The sequence below is a fragment of the Mugil cephalus genome, chromosome 8 (assembly GCF_022458985.1).
Source record: "Mugil cephalus isolate CIBA_MC_2020 chromosome 8, CIBA_Mcephalus_1.1, whole genome shotgun sequence".
NCBI classification, from domain to species: domain Eukaryota; kingdom Metazoa; phylum Chordata; class Actinopteri; order Mugiliformes; family Mugilidae; genus Mugil; species Mugil cephalus.
The window spans coordinates 11,296,518-11,318,458 of NC_061777.1; the positions used below are offsets into that span (position 1 = coordinate 11,296,518).

Consider the following 21,941-nt stretch of genomic DNA (forward strand, 5'->3'; position numbering starts at 1 on the left):
TAATCCCCCTGAAGCCCTCTCACATGCTTCTAAATAGAACACATCTATGACACAGTTCACAGTGTGCTGTTTGACCGTCGGGGGAGAAATGAGTTAACAGGTGACCATGCATTTATATCACATCTCTGTTTTGTTGTCTGAAGTTAATTCCACTTTAATTCTGTATCTGGACTTTTGACTCCTTGTAGCTGCCTTGTAGCCTCGATACATACTAATCCTCTTGTGCTCTCCCTCTCACCACTAAACCTTTTCCTGAATTACAGCATTGTCCTACTGTGCATGCCCAGTTTTAAGCTCTGCTAACTCCCTTAAATGCGAGTATATGTGAGTGAGTGAGTTTGTCCGTGCGCGTGCAATAGCGTGCGCTGTAGTTTTTTTGGGACAGTAACGGACGATTTGGGAATGAAACACAAATCGGAGTAGCGCTTCCACACAAAGCATTGATATGCACGCACACCAGCTAAAAAGAACGCCCACTCATATTCTCTCCTGCACGCACAAACACACAGGTCACCCGGAAATCGGTGGAATTAATAGGACCAAAAACAACAATATCCTGACGATTAGAGCTGGGACCTTCAGACTAAAGAGGATTTTCAGCTTAACTTTTTAAGATTTAGCTACAAGACATTATGCTCAGGACCATAGTGTAATTGAATAAGACATTTGCATAAGGATTACCAGTACCCAGTTCTAATTATTTTTATTTAATACCGCAAAGCGATATTTTCAGTCAAGTGAATAATGGTTATAAATAACAAAGGTAAAGCAAGCATACACGCTCTCTCGCTTCGTTGTGCTTTGAAGGGTCAAGAGCAAAATAAAGACACTCAGAAGTCTACTCATCCAGACAGTCCCCTATGACTTACATTACAGTGCCATAAATTCAGTTGCATAAGAGCTGCTTTTACTGGGCGCGTGTAGTGTGGACACACTGCCTGCAGTACACAGCTTTCCCTGAAGTTACGAAAATACAGTGAAGGTTACACTTAACACAGAATCCTATTACCGCTCCTTTTATTGAGGCACAAACACAAACAAACAAAGATGAGCTGGAGGAAGGCGAACTCGTACGATAAATAACCAGAATAATACACATGATTAAATGTTTCTGCACTAGTTAAATATTGATTGGAGGTAATGTGAGGGCAATGAAACAAAATGACCTAACCTTTAATAGATCAAGAGAAAAAAAAATGTGTGGTAACTATTCAAGAAACTAAAGTAATAAATAATACGATAGTTTCAATGTCCTTTCAATGAGCTCTTCTCCATTCCGTGCTCATTAAGCCGTTTCTTGTTTGTCAACCCCATCCTCTCTGTATCTGGATGCTACATTAAACAGAGAGACTGAGTCAAGCTGGTACCACAGTGACGAAGACAAAGGGACTAATCAGAGCATAAACATGGAGCTGAAAGACATGCACACTCCTCAGCAAGACAAACAGAGAGAACAAATCTTCTCATATTTCACTCTTGCAGCTTTGTCAGCCAACATTAGCTGGGTTAACACAAACTGAGACGCAACTCTAGAAATGTATCTTGTTTAATGCGGCCAGTCATAACATGTCTTTGATGATGGAGATTAATAACACCAGTATTACAGCCCTCAAAGATATAAACAAGAGAAGAAAATTATGTCACCACAACCAAACCCGTCTACTAACTTATAAAATCCCTTTGTATGTTCCGTGTTTGTTGTTGCTTGCTGAGGAAGCAAACTCAATAAATAACTCAGCGTTACAACTATGGAGTATAAATCTTACACAAAACATTCTTTTGATCGCATTACTATAGATTTTACTTCTCGGTGCATGTCACAGCGACAGCTGCTGAAAATGACAGCAAAATGGAGTGCCATTCTGAAATCGGAGCTGTTAATGCTGTGAGAGGACAAGTTAGTCAAAAAATATCAGAGAACTTTAACGGAATAAAAATCCAAGCAAACAAACCCACTTAGTTTAATATGATGCAAATGTGTCAAAAATCATTTAATATTACCATCTAATTATTATATATATTATAATGTATTCCACTTATATGCACTGTTACAGAAAAGCCTAAAAGTTAAGTTACAGAAAAGCCTAAAAAGAGTATTGCTCCAAAAGTATATTTGCTCCATATTGATATTCCCACTGAAAGACAGGCACGATAAATGACTAAAGAACTTTAAATGACAGACTGAATCAGAGAGAAAAGAATTTCAAGAAGCCTAAGTCACTAAAAGTGTATAGATTCTTTTCAAAAGCTGTTGCGGTTTAAGTAAAGACCAAATCTCTTCTTACATTACAGTCCTATAAGATTGGGAACACACTGAGGGATTTTCCCTCCAAGTCAGTGAGAGACATTTCTCTGATTGGCTGTTCAGCTTAGCAAAATGGTGCATGAGAAAGAAACAACTTTTGTGTGCGTTCCCAACAAAAACACAGAAGGTGCTTCTTATTTGTCCATCAACATTTAAACTCAGTAACGTTTTCACAACAACTTGTTGACCTAGAATAAATAAGGAGAAGCTATCTCTGTACAATGTTTTGCAGTTCTTCCATTGACTGTACTAGACTATACTAGAGTTCTTCCAAGCCTCTTAGCTAATAGTGGCTCTTCCGATCTACACTTTTGAATGATGAATACAGAATACTGCTGATATATAGAGTCATTCCCTTCAATGCAAGCGCAGAACGTACGTTACAGATGTCCATTTGCTGTCCCCACACAGACACACCCATGGTTCTTTGATGTGGGTTTGATGTGTTCGTCTTGCAGGTCATTGCCCTGAAGTGCTCTATACAGGGGAGCCCAATACGTCGATTGTGATCATTGCCATCAGTGACATGGGAAAAAAATGTTTTAGATGCTAGTCTAATAATTTATCTGTTGCACCTCCAAAACAAACTTTTACTTTTATTGCAATATGCCCTCAGTTCAGAAGCACACATCCGCAGCCATGCACAACTTCAAACAGTATAAAGATGGACGAAAGGAACAGCTCCTCAAAAGTAAAGCCAAAGCATGTAGAGCTCCCCCGGTGGCTGGCTGCAGTAAAGGTCATAAGCCTCATCTCCATGTTGGTCGATGGAACTAGAGCCAAACTAAAACACTAAAATACACCTCAAAGTTTTTTCAAGGATATTTCTTTATCATGTTAGGTAGTTAATCCAACATTTCCTTGTATCTGGTGGAGACAGAGCAGAGTGCAGTATTAACCAAACAAAAACACAAGTGGAGTCTAGCAGAAGTGTGGGCAGATCATAAATATCGCGGCTCCACGTGGCTCCACTCTCAGACCGTACTGCACAAACTCTGGCTCAAAAGTTCAAGATGGCACCACTCGTATCTCTGTGGAAATAGTGTCAGTTGGGCTAATGCAAGAGAGTTCGGACACGTTGTCCAGTCTGTGGTCTATACACAATTCTATGATATAACATAACAAAAGTAATGGTCATGAACTGCAACACTGGCAGAAACAAAGGCGAGGTAAATTCAGTTTCTAGTTGAAGTACATCATTAATTAATTAATGTGTACTGAGTATTGCTGGTGGTGAAGATGGTATATATTGATGTAGTCCTGTGCAGCACACACTACATAATAAAAAGCTTCAGAGGAGGAAATAACTAGGTTTCCCATACAATCTCTCCTCAGCTTTCTGTGTGAATGCTCTGCCTGAAAGATTCCAGTAGTGTGCATTTATAAAGCTCATAGTAGTACACGCTTCAGATGTGCACCGAGGAAAACAAAAACAGCCCCAAATAGAATGAGCAAAAGAATATAAGCTTGATGAAAAGAAAAAATAGAGAGAGCGATGTGAATTTCCCTTTGATTGTAGGTCAGCAGACGGTTAAAGAGCCTGGAGTGAAGACAGTGCATGTGTGGGAAGGAGGGGGTGCAGAGGAGAGAGACGCAAGACAGTAGAGTGCAGGGAAAAACAAGTGAAAAGAAAAAAGGGGGGGGGGGTAAGAGAACGAGAGCCCAGAAGGCTGTCCGCGGCCAGACAGGTTCTAACGATGCCGTCTCAACAACAGATCCCACTGTGCACAGTCTTTTTAAGTAAGACATTTCGTCGGAGGTTCTCGGTTTGAAATCACGGCGGAAATCTCGTTTGTTTTTTTTGTTTTTTTTGTCATACTAAAGCTCAAACAATATGAACAAAGAGTGGCATATAGCACATGTAGAACATGTATAAAACACATTAAAAATAGATTTTCTTCAAAGACTGCTGCCAGATCCAGCTTTACATACATTTTTTGCACTAAATTTTAATGCACATGTTTTAAATATGCATGAAGTGATATCCTGACTCACATGACACTAAAATGTACTGTTACAAGTGATTGTTCTATGAGGAATCTAAATAATAGATATGTAAAGTCATCGCCTGAGATAGAAAACACAGTGTTGACTCGAAGAAAGGGCCAAAACTATGTAATGAATGCTGTTTTGCAGCCCTAAAGGCCCACAAAGCAACGGCAAATATTTCACATGAGCTACCTCCAGTAACATAACACTCAACCCTGTTAATCTGGATGCTGTTACTATTACAGTGAGTGTATAATCAGCACAGAAAATGCAGCCATAATCAATATGCCAGCCTCCTTGGTACCTATCCCTGTGGCATTCTTTGCTGTAAATAACAATGAAGCTTTTATTCGACCTCCTTGAGGATACAAATTTGTAAGCTATTACAGGGCTGTGAATTGTGTCACACCGAGGCATCTAAGAGACAAGCACCTGTAGATTTATTATGAAATGCACACAAGAGCTATATAGCCACTCAGAATACCATGCAAGCGGGAAAACACTTACTGCTGTAAAATAAGTGGGCCTGCACGATTACGACTTGGCGGTGGCGACAGCCGTGGATAGGAGAATTATGTTTCGAAGGTCTCCTGTCCCTTTCTTGTGAGTGCGATATTTCAGGAAAGCATTCAAGTCATTTCTTCCAATTTGGCACAATGATTCACTTGGAGTGAAGGATTAATTGATTCAAATTTGGTAGCCAAAGGACAGCGTGCCCTCGCTTTTCCTTTTAACACAATATCTCAGGACCACCTTGGAGAGAATTTTTATAACATCAGGCATGAATGTTCGTATGGATTCAAGTATAAACTTAAGCATTATAATATGTCAATATGCAAATTCTGAAAGGACTTCACGCAAACTTCTAGTAGGATGCAATGATGGAGTGGTAAAATTTTATACCCATGAGGTCAAAGGTAACATGAACGTGTGTGTGTGTTGTTACAATATATGGGTGTGTGTTACAATATATGGGCGCCAGTTGGTAGATGGATGCCACACTGAAGCAGTATTTCTTATTTGTATATGGGTGCTTTCAGAGGCGGGTTTGGATTAGATTCTACTTTTTGGGATGTGTCACTATGCAGACATTGGGAAGTGCGAAGAAAAAAAATAAATCACAAACCTACAGTGTGGCTTGCAGTAATACAGTTAGACTGCCATCACATTCTTAACACGCACCAGTGTTTGAACGGCCAACACGGCCAAACTCTAGCCCTCTGCTGATACTGTCTGTCAAGCATATTTATTATTACCTAACATTGTTTGCACTGTATGCACTGTCTGTGTAAATCATTCTGTAGGACAGCTTTTTAGCCCCAGGATCTGTGATCATGCAAACTACTGTGTGCTGATCTGCATGGATGCACATTACTTGACTATAGTAAACATGTAACAGCAATATGTGGTCCATTTAAGGGAGTACTCACAAACCTTTTGTAACTCTGTGATTTGTGGACACAGTCACAATGAACCTGAAAGTATAATCTGTATAATGAGTATAATCATATTTTGATCCAATAAACAAAGCTAAAACCAAGATAACGCGGCTTGTCTTAAGTCTTATTATTATTTAATATGGATGATTTGAATGGGTGCTCTGAAAAAAAAAATAAATAAATAAATGTTCAGCTGCTTTTGAGTAAGATTTGTTTCTTTTGATATACCATGACCTGAATGACTGACATACGGTACATATTCATTTTTTTATACCTAAATGCAGTATTGTTCATTTGTCTGTTCATTTGTGTCCAACACAATTTGTGGGTTCAGCGTAAACAAGAATATTTCGTTACAGTTGGGATATTTACCAGTATGTTTATGTCACTCCATATGAGATGCTTGTATCTTCCTTTTCACTATGACATAATCCAATCTGAAACCTCTGCATGTCAGTTTCATTCAATAAGGGTTACAGATGAAGAGGGAGGCTTTGGTCTTTAAGTCAGCCTACTCCAGCTACAACTAAGGCACAAATGGTTAACCCTTTATGGGGCAAGGAACCATATTTGGTAACTTGGGAACACATTTTAAACTGCTTCCTGGAGCCTCTCAGTGAGCTTTGGAAACTTGTGGTTCTCAAGGCAACATTCTCAGGTCAAATTAGGGTCAAATATGGTCTGCAATATTGACCTCTGCATGAACACTGACCACGAAGAAGTGGCCTCATGTTGTCTAATGCGTGCATGTTGTGTATGATGATGTTCTAATGGTGTGAATACATGTTTACATTTGTTGAGCAATTAAGGGCAAGGAACCATATATGGAAAATTCATTTGCATTCATCTTGATTTTCTTCATGAAAATTTCATGAAAGTAAAAATGTAAATAACACTCTAGAGTTGTAATTTTGAATTTCCAAGTATTTCAATGAGTGCCCTATAGAGGGTTAAGCTGTATATGACGTGCAATAAAAAAAAAAAGTATCATCTGCACAGGAAGATGGTGTGCATAATCCACCATCTCTTATGCTCTAACCTCTCTCACACTTGTATTTAACCGAATTAAATCAGAATTTATTCAGATTAACAGAAGCATCCAGCCACAGCAACCGAACACTGTGACCATCATAAGTAGCGACAGCCTTTAATTATTAATGTGGACAGGAACAAAAAAAAATAAAATAAATCATGAGTTCCTCCGTGTCTGCACACAGATGTGCCAGTTTTCTGCATGCAAAAATGCAAAACATATGCAAATATCTGCTCTTACTGATCGCTCCCACTCAGTTTGTTGATTTTCTTTTTTCGGGCCCTAAAGGAACACTAAATGGAAAAGCTACGATCCAGATGGGCACGTGTAGGCAGCTTTGTGACGTGTTGCCAAGTGTGTCAGGCAAACAAACAAACAGTGCATTACAATTCCGTGACAGTGATTAGCAAAGTGGTTAACACCTTTCAGTTCAGTTGCCCATTTCTGTAGTCACTGAGAGCATATTAAACATCAAGTGGGGTGTGGAGATAAAAGGGAGAGTGGAGAGGAATGGAGGCAGGGAAATCAGTTGAAAGAGGAGGGGCAAAGTGAAAGAGGCAGTGTATTATAGAAACTGAGAAAAAACAGCATAGGTAAAGAATATAACTTAACCTCTGAAACCTTGGAAAGAACTCAGAATATTTATTTGATAAAAGCTTCAAAACTGTAGGACCAAAATGAACAACTGTGGGCTGTATGGATAAGAGAACTTTCAAATAATAATAAAAAAAAGTGTAGTTATCAGTAGACCAGAGTAAATTTTGAAAAAGTTCAGCAAAGAGAATGTTCTGATAAATCAAACAACGAACAACAGTGCTAGTGAACCTGTTTAAAAAAAAAAAAGCTCTCTGCAAATCTACCAAATGTGATGCAACACCACTGAAGCACACCCACGTTAGTCATAGCAGCCACTAGAAGGCCTCTTCAGCAGTTGTGCCATGCTTGGTAACCTTCAAACCGTGGTGCCGAACGTGTTTTTATAACAGGTACGTTTCGGTAGGTGCAGGCAAAGGGCAGGACTGGGAGCTGGAAATGTACAGGGAAAGAAGAAAAAGAACCAGAATTATCTCACTTCCACTTTCGCTCTCATTCGCCGTCTCACGAGGAAGAGAATAGAGAGCGTTGAAGCCCAGCCAAAGGAAGAGTGGTGACATTTATTCAGAGTAATGTCACATTTGAATATCAACTTAGTCAGCTCTTTATGAAATTCACTGTTTTGCAGTGACGATGCATGTTCGTAGTCCTCGGCGAAGCTGGTGGTTTGAATTAGTCTTTTATTGTTTCATTTATTATTAAATCAATACAGGTTGTAGACTCAACTAAGATGTGGATACCCAACATGTCCTAGTTAAATGCTGCACGGAAATTCGCAGTGAAAAGGCTGAAACAGGCACACACCGTTTTATTTTGGTTTGTGCAACATTTAAAAACGCATACACATCCAATTTCTCTGTAAATAACTTACTTCTGGCTCACTATACGAAGAGTACATGAAAGCAAAATGTATGTTGATGGTGTGGAAACAAAGAAGCCCAATGAAACCCGAGCACCCCGAGACATGAAAGAACTTTTATGCGAGAGGCTGTACTACAACTAACTTCTCAACGTTCGATGAATAATTTATGAATAAATGAAGCAAGGAAAAACTATAAAAGGATGTGTCCTTGGGTTTAAAAGTGTTGTCCGTGGGTGTTTGTGTGCACACTTTTTGTGACCGTGTGAGGCTATTGCCTGTATTTCCCTTACGTGTCTACACAAGTGCACACTTGTTTTAGTTTATGTGCATGTGCGCTCAACGTAGAACAAACTTGCCAATGCCATGCTTTCTGTGTTTTATTGTGCTATGAAAAGTCTCGTGCCCGGGATTTGTTGTAGAGGAAATAATTCAGATGAGAGAGAGTCACCGCCAGCAAATGAAGCTGGCTCTCACTCACACTCAGACATGCACACAGACACATGAACGTGCACACTCATCCACACTGGCACATGCCCATACACATCCATTGGGCTCCGGAGGTGCGCTCGCAAATGAGCCCTTCGAGATGCGCGCTGCTTAAACGCATGAACATACTCTCTAACACGCATGACAGAGATGTTCACACAAAAGCAGTATGTACAGGAAAACACATTTTATGCACATTCAGGCTACCTTCTGCCCCAGTGAGACGGAGCACAGATTGCTGGAAGACTACAACAGCATTTGCGTCGGCAGGGAGACGATGAACAAAACCAAGAAAACCATGCGAGACTGAGCGGGGAAGGAGAAGGCGGCTGTAAATATTCACCCTGCTGTAACAATGGAAGAAATACAGAGTGAACATCAGACATGTATGTGGAGTTACATGCACATGTAGTATCTGTTTGATACAGAGCGTGCCACTGATATGAACATGACACGCATTCTACAAAGACTACGCAGGCCGACTGCACGGTTAGCACTCCTCCTGAAGCAAACTCGCTGCATGCAAATGCTATTACTCTACTGTGTTTGTTCAAATTGTTTGCAATTTGTGCGTCTCTGAATAATAAATAGCTTGATTATTTGCTCAGTGTGAGACAAAGTAGAAACTGCCCCTACTCTGAGACAATACAACTCACCATGTATTCAGTGTACAGTATGCAGCTACAGCGACATGTCATCGGCAAACTAATGTCACTAATGTCCCATTTATGAAAACATGGGAAGGCTTTTCTGTATATAGTCCAAGTTTTACTTACACTATCAAGAAAACTTCAGCTCAAACTACTTCCTAAAACAGGCCTCCGTCATGTCAGAGGGGAAAACTTTCAGCATATATAACAAACAATGTGAAAGACACTTCCAGAACATGCTGTACAGAACCACAGCCAAAGCACACCCTTAGTATTTTGTGTGTGTGTCTGTGTAATATTCACGCATGCTCCCGCGCTTGCAGAAGCAATTTAAGTCAATCTCCACCAAAGACACGCCGACACTTGTTCTCTTGAACAACAGAGGTTCTTGTCCTCAGATGACATCAAGCGTGTGTTGACTGGATACACACACAATACAATCATTCTGTAACAAGGCCCCGTGTTGTACATGTCTTTCCCAGACCATCTGGTGTGTTCTACCTGCATCACTGGCTGATGTGGCGAGATGAAGCACCTTCGGCAGCGCTGGCCCGTCTCTCCACGCCTACATCTGCAGTCAACCACAGACAAGCAATCATACTTCTTCTCACAGCTACCTGTCAGTCCACCTCAAGCTCAGAAACACACTCACACATTCTCACTTTCTCTCCGTCTCTGTGGCCTGGTTAAGGGTTCTGCCTCAGTGACTGGCTACAGACGTCAGAGCCGCTGTCTGTCTCTTTCCTTCACGAGAGGATACACAGCAGTCTCAAAAATCCCACAGAAAATGCAGGAACCAGACATCTCTGTGAATCACATTCACTTACAGTAAAACAATAGCATTCAAGCACACGGGCATACAAGGTGCTAAGTCTTCCCAGGCAAAGACAGCATGGACTAGCACATCTGTCAGCCCTCAGATATACAACTCAAAAGATATGCAGCATTTAATACGCACAGCACAGCCCAGCCTGCACCCTGCTGAACTGGTGGATAACTGCAGATTAAACTACGTGTGTGCATGCACACACACACACACACCAACAAAAATGGATCGTTTTAAAGAGGAAGCGCCGTTGACAGCTGTGAAACTTGTAGACAAAACCAGACAGGAACAGCCATTCACACACTGAGCTGTTTAGAAAATCCTCCAAGCAAAGGACCAGAATAGCACCGAAGTGAAAGAAAAAAAAAAAAAAAAACAGGACAAGTCCTCCCAATTTCTTCGTCCCACAAATTCTGGAAACACTCTCATTGGGTCTTTCAGTACCTTCCAACTATATGACAGAAACTCTTCTCTTTCTGTCACCTCAGTGAATGGATTAAAACCCCCCACATGAGCACGCAATGTAGATCCAATAATCTCTAAATCAATCTCTCATTTCCTCATAACATTTAATTTTGTAAGCCTAGATAACAGAAGCCTCTTATAGTTAACTGCAGTTTCACCGTTGAACATGATTCCATTATAAATCGGGCAACTAATGCAGAAACAAAAAGGACCACCATGGACTTCGGTTATTCATCTGATGTCAAACACTTTGGCTCAATTTTAGGCCCAACATGCCAGTTCAGAAGAGAAGGGCAATTAGACAATATTACAAGATCGAAATAACACACAATTGGAAGCATCTTCTGCTCTGGTACCATGTACTGCGTGTGAAAGAAAAGGGTGACCTTGAAAAACTAAGCATAAAAAAAAAACAACAAAAAAAGTAATGGTCTCACATGAGTGAGAATGAATTGAATGCCAGTCTCCTAGGAGAAACTAGTCTGTGAAGCTAAATCACCCTTCAAATGGTACCATCAGAGACTTGTCTGATCAGACCCAGAAAACAGCTCAAAAGCATGCAGCCATAAAGAGTTCCATAAAGAACACACGGGAGAGACAAGTGGGAGTCCTGCAGCAGAGCTCGTATAGCGGCACCACTGAGTCAGCCTAGTTGAACTTGAAACTTCTCCAAGTTGGAGGCATGGAACGACCTACCCAACGTGTACCTTAAAAAGCTCCGCACAAGAGAAGAAAGTGTGCTGTTTTGCAGGGGGGCTTCACTTGGCATCATCTTTGAAAACATGCATACTTCTCCTGATTTTGGCAGAGCTAATTATATGTCTGTACTTGTTTGGTATTACATCTACATATTAATTTATACATATTTTAACCTAAGTTTGTTTATTTCAAATGGTGTTTCACAATTTGAAAAAGAAGCACTTGGAAATTGACAATACAGGAAATGTATTTTGTCCATGTACGTGTGAGCAAGACCAAAAGTAAGCAAAATGCACAATAAATCATCTGAACCGAAATGAACCGGGCCCACAGATGAGGCAAAGAAGCCGGCATCTTTGCCTCATCTGCGATGCGTGATGAGCCAGTGGATGCACTCCGACACACTGCATGGCTAAAAACCAGCGAGACTCCAAAGTGAGGACTTAATTTGGCTGCATAAATCACAGGGACTTTCTGTGCGGAACTAATCAAGAGCGCGCACACACAACGGCTCATGCGATTTTCTGTTTGTACGTCTCTATTTCGCACACATGAGGGATCCATGTGAACCGCCTGCATAAAGCGAAGAGCCATTGCCATGCAGGACACGGCGCAGCGAGGGCCAAGAGGCAAACGGACTCTGCCCTTCCCTCTGCATGCTGATCATTAGAGAGAGAGAAAGTGGGGGAGAGACAGAGAAAGAAAGACAGAAAGGGAGAGACGGGTGAGGCAGCGGCGTCGGCTCCTCGGCTGCTCAATCACATTTAATGCCTGGACGCAGCAGGAAGGAAACATCTGCCGGTCATATCACCAAAATAAAGGCCAGTCTGTCCCAGGATGCTGTTTGTATGGCTAAAAAGGTAAATGATGACGACACCATCTCCTGTCTTACGTGTTTTCTCCCTTTGTTACACATCTCTGGCTGCCTGTCTCTCTCTCCCCTCCCTTCCCCTCATTCCATCTTTAACAGCAACAAAGAGATTAAAGAGGGATTACTTCTGACATGTCAATGAGATGCGCCTGCTGGTCATGGTGCTTCTTTCCCCCCATTCTCATGCTGCCGTAAGTCGATATGATACACGGCGAGGGAGCAGGAGAGGTCTGCATTGTAAGATTGAGTGGGGAGAAAAAAAAAAACTTCAGGGATATAAATTATCTCCTTAAATTGCGTAATGTTCGATTCTGACCCCTGAGTGTCGCTTCTTTTTCCTTTCGCAATAGAAGAGTTTACAGGAAGTGGTGATAACGCATCATAACCAGCTCCCCTCGTGCTCACATCCACTCCACGCCGCGGTTCATCTGCTGCTCCTGAGCTCTACTTAAGAGGCGGGGATGAGGAGGGACGTATGAGGGACAGGGAGTGACAGAGACAGAGGAGAGAGGTATTGTTTTGGGGGTGATAACCTTTTGTTGTGATTCAAAGTACTTGCGGCTACAAGGGAAATGAACTATTGATTAGAAATAAAGTGGTGGGTAGAGAGAATGAGTGAAAAGGAAGAAAAAAGACACAGTGACTGAAAAAACACCAGCCAACGCACCCACACTGATCCTTTGTCCTCACACACACACACACACACACACACGTTTATGCAAGGGGGAAACAACAACAACAACACCCATAACACACTGTTTAAATGGAGCTGTAACTAACCAGGAATAATTACAGCCAACCAATAAACTACATACTGACCCTACTGTCTGTTCTGCTAATTGGGAAACACTCACTGGCTCGTTGTTCATTACAGAGTCAATGAGGAATAGCTGGAGTTTCTGATTTTCATGTCACTAAATTTGCTCCTTGCAGATAAATCAGATTTGTATGGATTATGCTGCACACTGAAGGTGATTTGAGAGCTTCTACTTCGGTAAATTCCACATCTGCCAGGCCCACCGACTGTCCTAATACGGAGCACTGTGACACATTTATCTATTATTTCATTCATCAGTCTTATTTATTTCATGTTCGGATGTCTATTAAAGTATAGACAAACAGATAACACAAACGCTGAACATTATCTAAGGGTTTTATCTGTTTATCTTGGTTATTGAGTGTACCGTCTGGATGTGTAGTATTTTGTGCAAATAACTCAACTGCTTGCAGATAAAACACTGGAGACTTAACATAAACACATATATATTCCCATTCCCAAGTTTGGACGCACCTTTCATTCCAAGTTTTGTCTTTATTTTTACTACTCTATTGTAGATCCATACTGACGACATCAAATATAGGAAGAGAGATATATGGAATTATGTAGGAAAGAATGTTATATAACTGTTATAAATGTTTTATGTTTTAGATTCCTTAAAGTAGCCCCCCCTTTGCTTTGTTGACAGTGCTGCAAACCTTCGTCCTTCTCTCAATGAGTTTCATGATGTAGTCACTGAAACGGTTTTCACTTCACGGATGTGCCTTGTCAGGGTCCATTTGCAGGATTTCTTTCCTTCTTAATGGGGTTGGGACCATCAGTTGTGTTGTGCAGAAGTCAGGTTGTTACACAGCTGGCAGCCCTATTTGACAACTGTTAGGATTCATATTATGGCAAGAACCAATCAGGTAAGTAAAGAGAAACGACAGTCCATCATTACTTTAAGGAATCACGGTCAGTCAGTCTGGAAATTTGCAACAACTTGAACGTGTCCCCAAGTGCAGTCACAAAAATCACGAAGCTACGACGAAGCTGGCTCACATGAGGACCGACCTGGGAAAGGAAGACCAAGAGTCACCTCTGCTGCTGAGGATAAGTTCATCTGAGTCACCAGCCTCAGAAATTGCAAGTTAACAACACCTCAGATTACAGCCTGGATAAATGCCACACAGAGTTCTATTAGCAGACACGTCTCTACATCAACTGTTCAAAGGAGACTGTGTGAACAGAATAAAAGAGACTTGTTTGGGCCAAGAGACACAAGAAATGGACCAATGGAAATCTGTGCTTTGGTCCGATGAGTCCAAATTTGAGATCTCTGGTTCCAAAATGTGAACGGATGGTCTCTACATGCATGGTTCCCAGCGTGAAGCATTGAGGAGGAGGTGTGATGGTGTGTGGATGCTTTGCTGGTGACACTGTTGGGGATTAATCCAAAATTGAAGTTCTGAGCTGATGGCACTGCTGGACATCTTCCAGTTTTGAACTGAAATAAGCTTGATCTGTTTGTCATCTGCTGCACCAAGTTGTGTAAATGTATCTATAAAACCTGATACTGGTTTGAATTCAATATTGATTTAATTTGGATACAAATAAACATTTTTTATTAATATTTTTGAAAGCATTTTAGTATATAGCCTTTTTTTCCCACACATGCTTTAATCTCTTATACAGAATATGCATCAGTAGGATTACAAGCAGAGAACCTTGACCCAGTTTCCATAGCTGACAAGTGCACATAGATTCCAGTCTTAGTCTTAGTAAGCCTAAAATGTCTCGTATTTAAGAGGTTTTAGTCATACCGCTAACACTCTTATCTAAAGAAACTTACAGTCAGTGAGCAGGTAAAGTTTCTGGGTCTTGCTGTGAGACACTTGCAGTACACGAGGGAGCTGCTGTGATCAAAGCATCCAGTCACACAGTGATCTGTCTAACCTGCAGATCATACTGCCACCCCCGAAGGGCCAGAACCACAGTCTACAGCCCTGCATGGAGGACGGCGCTTCTGCACATGTGTGACTTTGCTCAGACTCTATCAGTCTGCACTACCTAACCCCTCACATGAATATTGTAAAACAATGACAAAAAGATGGCGAAACTATCAGTTCAAAGTCACACTGTCAACAAGAGATATCATATTGGTTTAACTCGCATATCAGAGTCAGTTTTTGGTTTGATTTCCCATTGTCTGCTAATTAAAAGATGTTCATTCGCTGTCAACTTCGCCATTTGGTCATGCTGCTGTTGTAAGTCTGATTTGAAGCATCAGCTTGGTCTGCGGCCCAGAAAAGCCCTCAGACTGATCCAGCTCCAGGCAAATTGCATTCAGGTGGCCACTAAATTGGCCTGGGGTCAGCTCTGTAAATCAGCTGGCCAGGGTCTAAATGGATCAAACAGGCCTAGTCTGAGTCCTCGCTCTCTGACGGCATAATGCGGTGGGTTACACTGATGGTTTGTAATGTGTCTGTTAAAATCTGGATGTGATCTTGACCATGGAGTGCGGTCAAAAAACAGCTCAACAGGGACAGGTGCTTATCTTTCTGCTTGTGTGTGTGTGTGCGCACACTTGCTCTCTCACTTACCCGCCTACAAACTGCACTCTCTCTCCCTCTCTCTGGTCTATTGCCCATCCGAGGCCACCGAGCTGTGCAACGATTATGTGTGCCCACCACCACCTCGCGTCCTCATCTCATCCTGCAAGGCACGTTCTCTCTCTCTCTCTCTTTCTCTGTCTCTCCCTCTCTAGCCCATAGTCGGAGCAGGAGGTGCCTACATCGACTGAAAGCTCTTTCATGTCGGAATCACACTCAACACAACAGTGCCACACTATGCCGGCGGTGGTGGAAGGCAGAAGAGACTTTATAGGACATAGCATTTTTTTTTTTTGTACTCCTGGCACTGCAGCAGCTCACGAAGAAAGGTGGCAATGCCAGCGTGCCACGGGAAATTCTATAGGCAGAAAATCTGCTATGCAGGATAACCTTCCTGTCACGCAGGGCAACGCCATGCCATCCCAAACCACCTGTTTTTCGCGCCTCCCGTGCCCACACATCATTACACTGATTCAAGGAAAAACGCTGCACTCCGTAGGCGCAGTGCACACGCTTGACATTGTCCGTCTTTATTGATTAAATGTCCAACGATGACGTTAACCACCCAGAACAGACCACTTAAAGGCAAGTGCTGCCTACACATGCGTCTTATGCTCAATAATTTCCCAACTCTAACGCGAAGTTCATTCGAAAGAATATGACGCATGAGAGATCTCTACTTCTCATTTTTCAAGTGACATAAAGAAGAGAATTCTTCAAATATTTTTGATTGGAATTTATGTAAAAAATAGAGTGAGATACATCACGCTGACAAAAAAAAAGAAAGAAGAAGGAAAAGCCCACTAGATGCCACAGTGCGTCAAAGACATCGCCAGCAATGCTGTGATTTAAGCAGCGGCGCACATATCAAGGCTGAACCCTCTCGTCTGTTTCCTGAGAGACGCACAGAGAGCCTCGTTGTGGCTGCGAATTAGGTTAGAAAAAAAAAGCACAGTAACTTACCGATGTGGATGATTGAATCCGAGAGCGCCGACTTCCACTCCTGGCTCCAAAAAACGGCGACAAGCAACATAGCCGAGATAACTTTCATTATGTCCAGATTATTTCCCCCCAAAACCAGAGAAAACTACAGCTCCCCGAGTGAGAGCGAACAGTTAAAATCCCGAGAATAGAAGCTTCTTTTTTAGTCCATCTGGTCAAGGAAATTCCCGGTGATCTCTGCCTCGATGCGTTCTCTTGATAGTGCGATGCTCGACTGTGGGTGAAACGAGGGAGAGATTCCTAGGTACTCATAGACTGGCACCCTGTTGAAATTCCCAACATTAAATCATATTCTCGGCGAGCGGAGAGACGCTGAGCCGCAGAGAACACAAAACCGCATCCAAACGCCGACGCGTTAAGGGGAGCTGAGGGGCAGGAGGACGTGGCAGCTCATTTAAAGGAATAAATCTGTAACCATTCGATAACGTGAGGGAAAACCTTGTTATCTTGAAAGGCAGGTCCGTTTATAATGACCCGAGATCCCCAGCCTTTCAGACCTGGCGACGCAGTTTCCCCCTGCACCAATCGCCAAACCACCAGCAGCAGCAGCAGCCTCAGCGGACCAAGCCAACGGCCAAAACTTCCATTTCTCCCAGGAGCTTTTTATTTTTCCTTCACTTGGCCACTCTTTGAAATTCACCAAAGCCACAGCAGACGGACGGACCCAGCTGCGACTTGTGCTGTGGGAGGAAAAATACCAAATGATGAAAAGCCTTGTCACATGGCTTTGCCACGGAGAGGTACCATATTCCGAAATTGTCTGTAGCTTCCTGTAGAGATGAGAGAGCGAGACCGGGGTGGAGAGGGCGCTTATGCGTATTATGAAAGACGGATCCAAAGCCACTATTCTTTTCTGCGTCAGGACGGGGAAAAATGTAGGCTTGGCTATCGGAGAAAAAAATTATCGAGGATGCGTGCAACAGCACTCCGCGGTCCGCACTCAGTATGCGGGTACTCGCGTCAGCCCCAGCACGCACGGTGGCTTGTGAAGAGGAGGTATGCTGCGTCCGTGTGGGAGAGAGAGAGAGAGACAGAGACAGAGAGACAGGGAGGGAAAGAGAGAGAGGGGTGGGAGGGGGGTCGGAAGGAGTGTAGACCCAGGAGAGAGAGAAAAAGAGAGAGAAAGAGGCAGAAACTATGAGCAGTAGCAGTTGCCAGCCAGGGCGCACATCTACTGTCTGGAATTACCTTGGTGAAAGACAGAGATGAAATGTGAATATCAGAGAGGGCGGGGGATGCAGAGTGGAGTCTAACAGGGAGAAGGATAAATGAAAAGAGTGGTAATGTTCCAAATTTAGCTCTGCCGTGGGCACATTAGGTAGCCACTGACCCCACTGTCGAGCTCCTCTTCAACGAGAGCTCAGGATGGGAGTGCCACTTGATCATTACTCATAAACACGTGAGCTAAGTAGTTGATCAACAGGAAACTGATTTAAGAACTTATGTCCATCAGCATGATCCTGCTGTTGTGTGGTTTGAATCCTGCAGAATGCTGTAATAGTCTCCCTGTTGCTCAGTTTATTCACAAGAAGTTCTGGGACTATCTTGATACCATTTCCTGTCATAATACATTATATCCATCTCTCCATCCTGTGTAAGATACATTTATTTTCCCTGTTGTTGGATGATAGTGGACATTGCGTCACTGAAGGGTTTCCCACTGTCATCCATTTATCCATCACTGCCCTCCTCAATGCCTGGAATCCCAAGGGTTCCTATTAATCTGCCCCAGACCTTGGATTAGAGATTAGAAGGGCTCAAGAGCCTCAGGCTACAACTGGACCCTTTGTTTTGTGTGCATTCAAGGAATGAGAGATTAAATTGACAGTGATACCGCCGCTGTGAAAGCTGCTCTCCCGACTCCCCTTTTTGACGTCACTGATTTATTATTAAATGTTTATATAACTGCTCGCAGTAAAGGGGGACATCTCTTGTTCTGCAATAGCTAAAATAAACAGATAAGAAAAGGCAAAGGTATTGTAAATGGGGGGGAAATATACTTGTAGATAAAAACAAAATGAAACCCTTCAGTGATGCAATGTGCAGTGTTTGTGCTTGCATCCAAATAAAATACTTATGAACTGTCATCTGGATTTAGTGATACTGAAGTCTCCAAAGAACTGAGAAAAAAGAAGAATGCATTTCTTTTCCCCACTATGCAGAATTAAGGATTTTAGTTCTTGTTTTTTTCCACATTATAACACATTCAGCTCAAAATATGTTCTTCAATTACAATAATTAAACTTCACCGTCTCGGCACTCAGAAATACACATGCCATGGATTCATTTCACTCTCTGGCATTTGTACCCAAGCTCTTTACAAACTCAGTAATATATGAGTTATTATACACCGATCAGCCACAACATTATGACCACTGACAACAGAAGTAAATAACATTGACCACGTTGTGGCAATACAATGTTTTGCTGGGAAAGTTTTGGACCTGCCATTCCTGTGGATGTTACTTAGACATGCAACACCCAGATAGACCAGAATGGGCACTGCCACCTCGCAGCAATGACACTAGGACTAACCGTTATTAAAACAAATCGAAAACTATTCGCTGCTGAGCAAAGAGGCAAAATGTGAGCTTGAGTAGCACTCAAATAAATATGTTCCTGCACAAGGCAGTTCATGTATTTTTGAAAATCTGTCTAAAATTTTAAAAAGTCTTGCACCAGGTGGCCAGATGGACAGTGAATGTTCCGACTGTAATAGTATCTATCCTGACTGACTCCTGGCTGAAAATTGATAGCTTACAGTAATTCCAGGGCGCTGAAGATGCTGTGGCTATCAACGAGTGGGTGTTTATGCTGTAAAACAGCACTGAATTCATGGAGATGTAATATCTGGCGGGTGTAGAAAGGCTTGACGTGTGTGTTATTGCCATGAGTTTATAATGTCAGATGTCTAAAATAAAATTTCAGGACAAAGGTTAAGCTTAAAATGTTTCATAGACCTTATAACCCTTCAAATAAATTGAGAATGGGGGAAATAATGTAGTGGGTTTCTCCATACAGGATATACAGTGTGTTGTTTTGTGTATCCACGACTGAGGATATGAGCGTGTTTCCATTAAAAAAACATAAAAACTGTACTAATTCCAAAAAAGTCCTTCTACCAAAGACCATTTGGGTAATACAAGCTGTACATTATGTTAATGCCTTTCAGCAATGCTTTACTTTTGCAGAGTTAGTACACTCTCTTCCCTTGGGGTTCATTGTTATAATCTGCAGTTAGACTTTTTCCTCAGCGCTGTATTTCGATAACTGTAAAGTTATTTTCTTAGTAAAACGTAGGACCTCAGACACAATATGAAACCAGGCAAACAAATTTACATTTGCCCATTAACGTCTGTTGTCTTAGCAGTTTGATTCAGCTCAACGTCACACTGAAAGGGGTCCATGCCTCCATCACCTGGACTGCAAAAGTATTTGGATACATTTTTCTCCCCGATCCTACCACTGAGAAGAATAATGTGATGCTGCCACCACCATGCTTCACTGAAGAATTGTTTTTATCAAGTGTTGTGTCAAGAGTTGTGCTTGGTGTTGCAAGACACTGTGCTGTGAGTTCCATGAAACCATTTTTGCCTCATATGCCCACAGAATCATTTACCTCATACTCTCATAGTCCTTTGAATGGCATTTGCCGCGCGGGCATCTTCCAAGTTGTCGTGTCTTGGTCATAAGTTGTGCTTCCACCAGCTACTCTACTACTTCAATGTGGCTGAACAGCTAACTCAAAAACAGTCACAATGGTTTCAAATGTCCTCTCTTTCAAAATTACTGACCTCACTTAGCTCCTGGGAACACTCACAGCATTTTAAGTGGCTTCATGTATTTGCCCCGATCTATTGTATGCCTCAGCACAGTTTTATTTATTTTAATTTTGTTGTGACATACATTGTGAATAGCGGGCCCGTGTGTATAGAGGCGTCTAGCTTTAAAAAGCATATCCAACTCATTCAATCTGCCACAGGTGGACTGCAGCCACGTTCTGACATAACTCAAGGCCAGTCTGAGACAAAAAAAGTAGATCTGTCATAGCAAATTTACAAAAAGACAAAAAGTACTGAGTACTGAAAGAACTGCTTCTATAAACAGAGGATTGTCATCTGTATCTATTGTGCAAAAACCCTACGAGGCACAATTAATGAGACATCTTTGCCAGTAAAATCAGTTTGGAGGAGATCTGAAGTAAGGCTGAACTTAAGATCGTTTGAAAATAGATAAATAAAGAAGACAAAGTCATGTGCTAGAAAAAAACAAAATGTACGATAGATAAAAACACTGGCAAAGTTGGCGACTTGCACAGAACTGCAATGACCCCAATCTGCTTGTAGTCTGAGCACTGTACTTGGTTTAGGTGGATGAATTGGTTAACAGTGTTTTTATGTATGTCTACAATCAATTTTTTTTTGTAATTTGAATTGCCTGCCCTCATCTATTGAAGTAATTTAACTGGCCTTTAAAAATCAGGAAAACAAACACATTGATCCTTGTTTTATATAACAAATAGTCCAAACTAGAATAACTAAGACCATCAGAAGAAAAGACAGCAGATTCTTAGTTTGCACCAGTGTTTGTATCTGTGGCTCTAAGCGTTTTAGTTGTGTCCTTACACTGTTGGAACAAGTCGGACTGATGATAGCAGCTTTTGAGACAGTTCAGCATGTTCAATCGGTGGCCAAACGAGTCGGCCTGAGAAATCTCTCTCTGATTGGCTTTTCCGCCTGAAGAGAAATGGAAGTGGCCAAAGTCAGTATAAACGGCTGAAGTTCAAAGGGCACACTCAGGATGCTCTTCTCATCTTCATGTCTTTTTTTTACTATTACAATAATATCATCCAGAATGAGTAACCTGTTGATTATTAGCTTCCTAGCCTCTGAGCTAATAGCAATTCTTCTGGTTTACCCTTTTTAATGCAGAGCACTGCCACCTGTTCAAGATTTTGAGACACAGCCAACACTATTGTTAGCTTTCCTTGAATGCAGTATCTTTAAGGCTGTGTGTGTCTCAATGAGATCATTGTCAGGTTCGAGCAGTCAATTGAGTTCGCCCACCAATGGAATGTGAGTAACCCCCCCACCCCCTGGAAAAAAGTTCCAGGATTTATTTATTTATTTTAATTTTATTTTTTTTACTTTAAGCACTGATGTTTCATGTATAAATGGAACTGCATAATCCTCTGCAAGGTCTGATGGTGTGTCTCTTTGTGTACGTGGTATGGGGCCCGCTTTTCTTAGATACAAGTAGGGGGAGCTCCGAGGAAAAAGGGTTGGGCACCACTGCTATAGAGAATATATATAAAAGCCTTTTAATGCGCTTAAATAAAATATGCACCCGCA

General features: G+C 41.8%; 1 protein-coding gene across 3 annotated transcripts in view; it reads right to left on the reverse strand.

The window, feature by feature from the left end:
• Positions 1–17,612, reverse strand: part of grid2 (glutamate receptor, ionotropic, delta 2) — a 447,760-nt gene extending 430,148 nt beyond the window's left edge. For 2 of the 3 annotated variants that reach the window (XM_047591181.1, XM_047591182.1), the window contains exon 1: positions 16,552–17,612. In XM_047591181.1, the coding sequence (XP_047447137.1) occupies positions 16,552–16,639 (88 nt within the window). In that variant the 5' untranslated portion in view covers positions 16,640–17,612. The remainder of the gene's footprint in view (positions 1–16,551) is intronic. The other variant, XM_047591180.1, reaches the window with a different exon arrangement.
• Between the last annotated feature and the right edge of the window lie 4,329 nt (positions 17,613–21,941).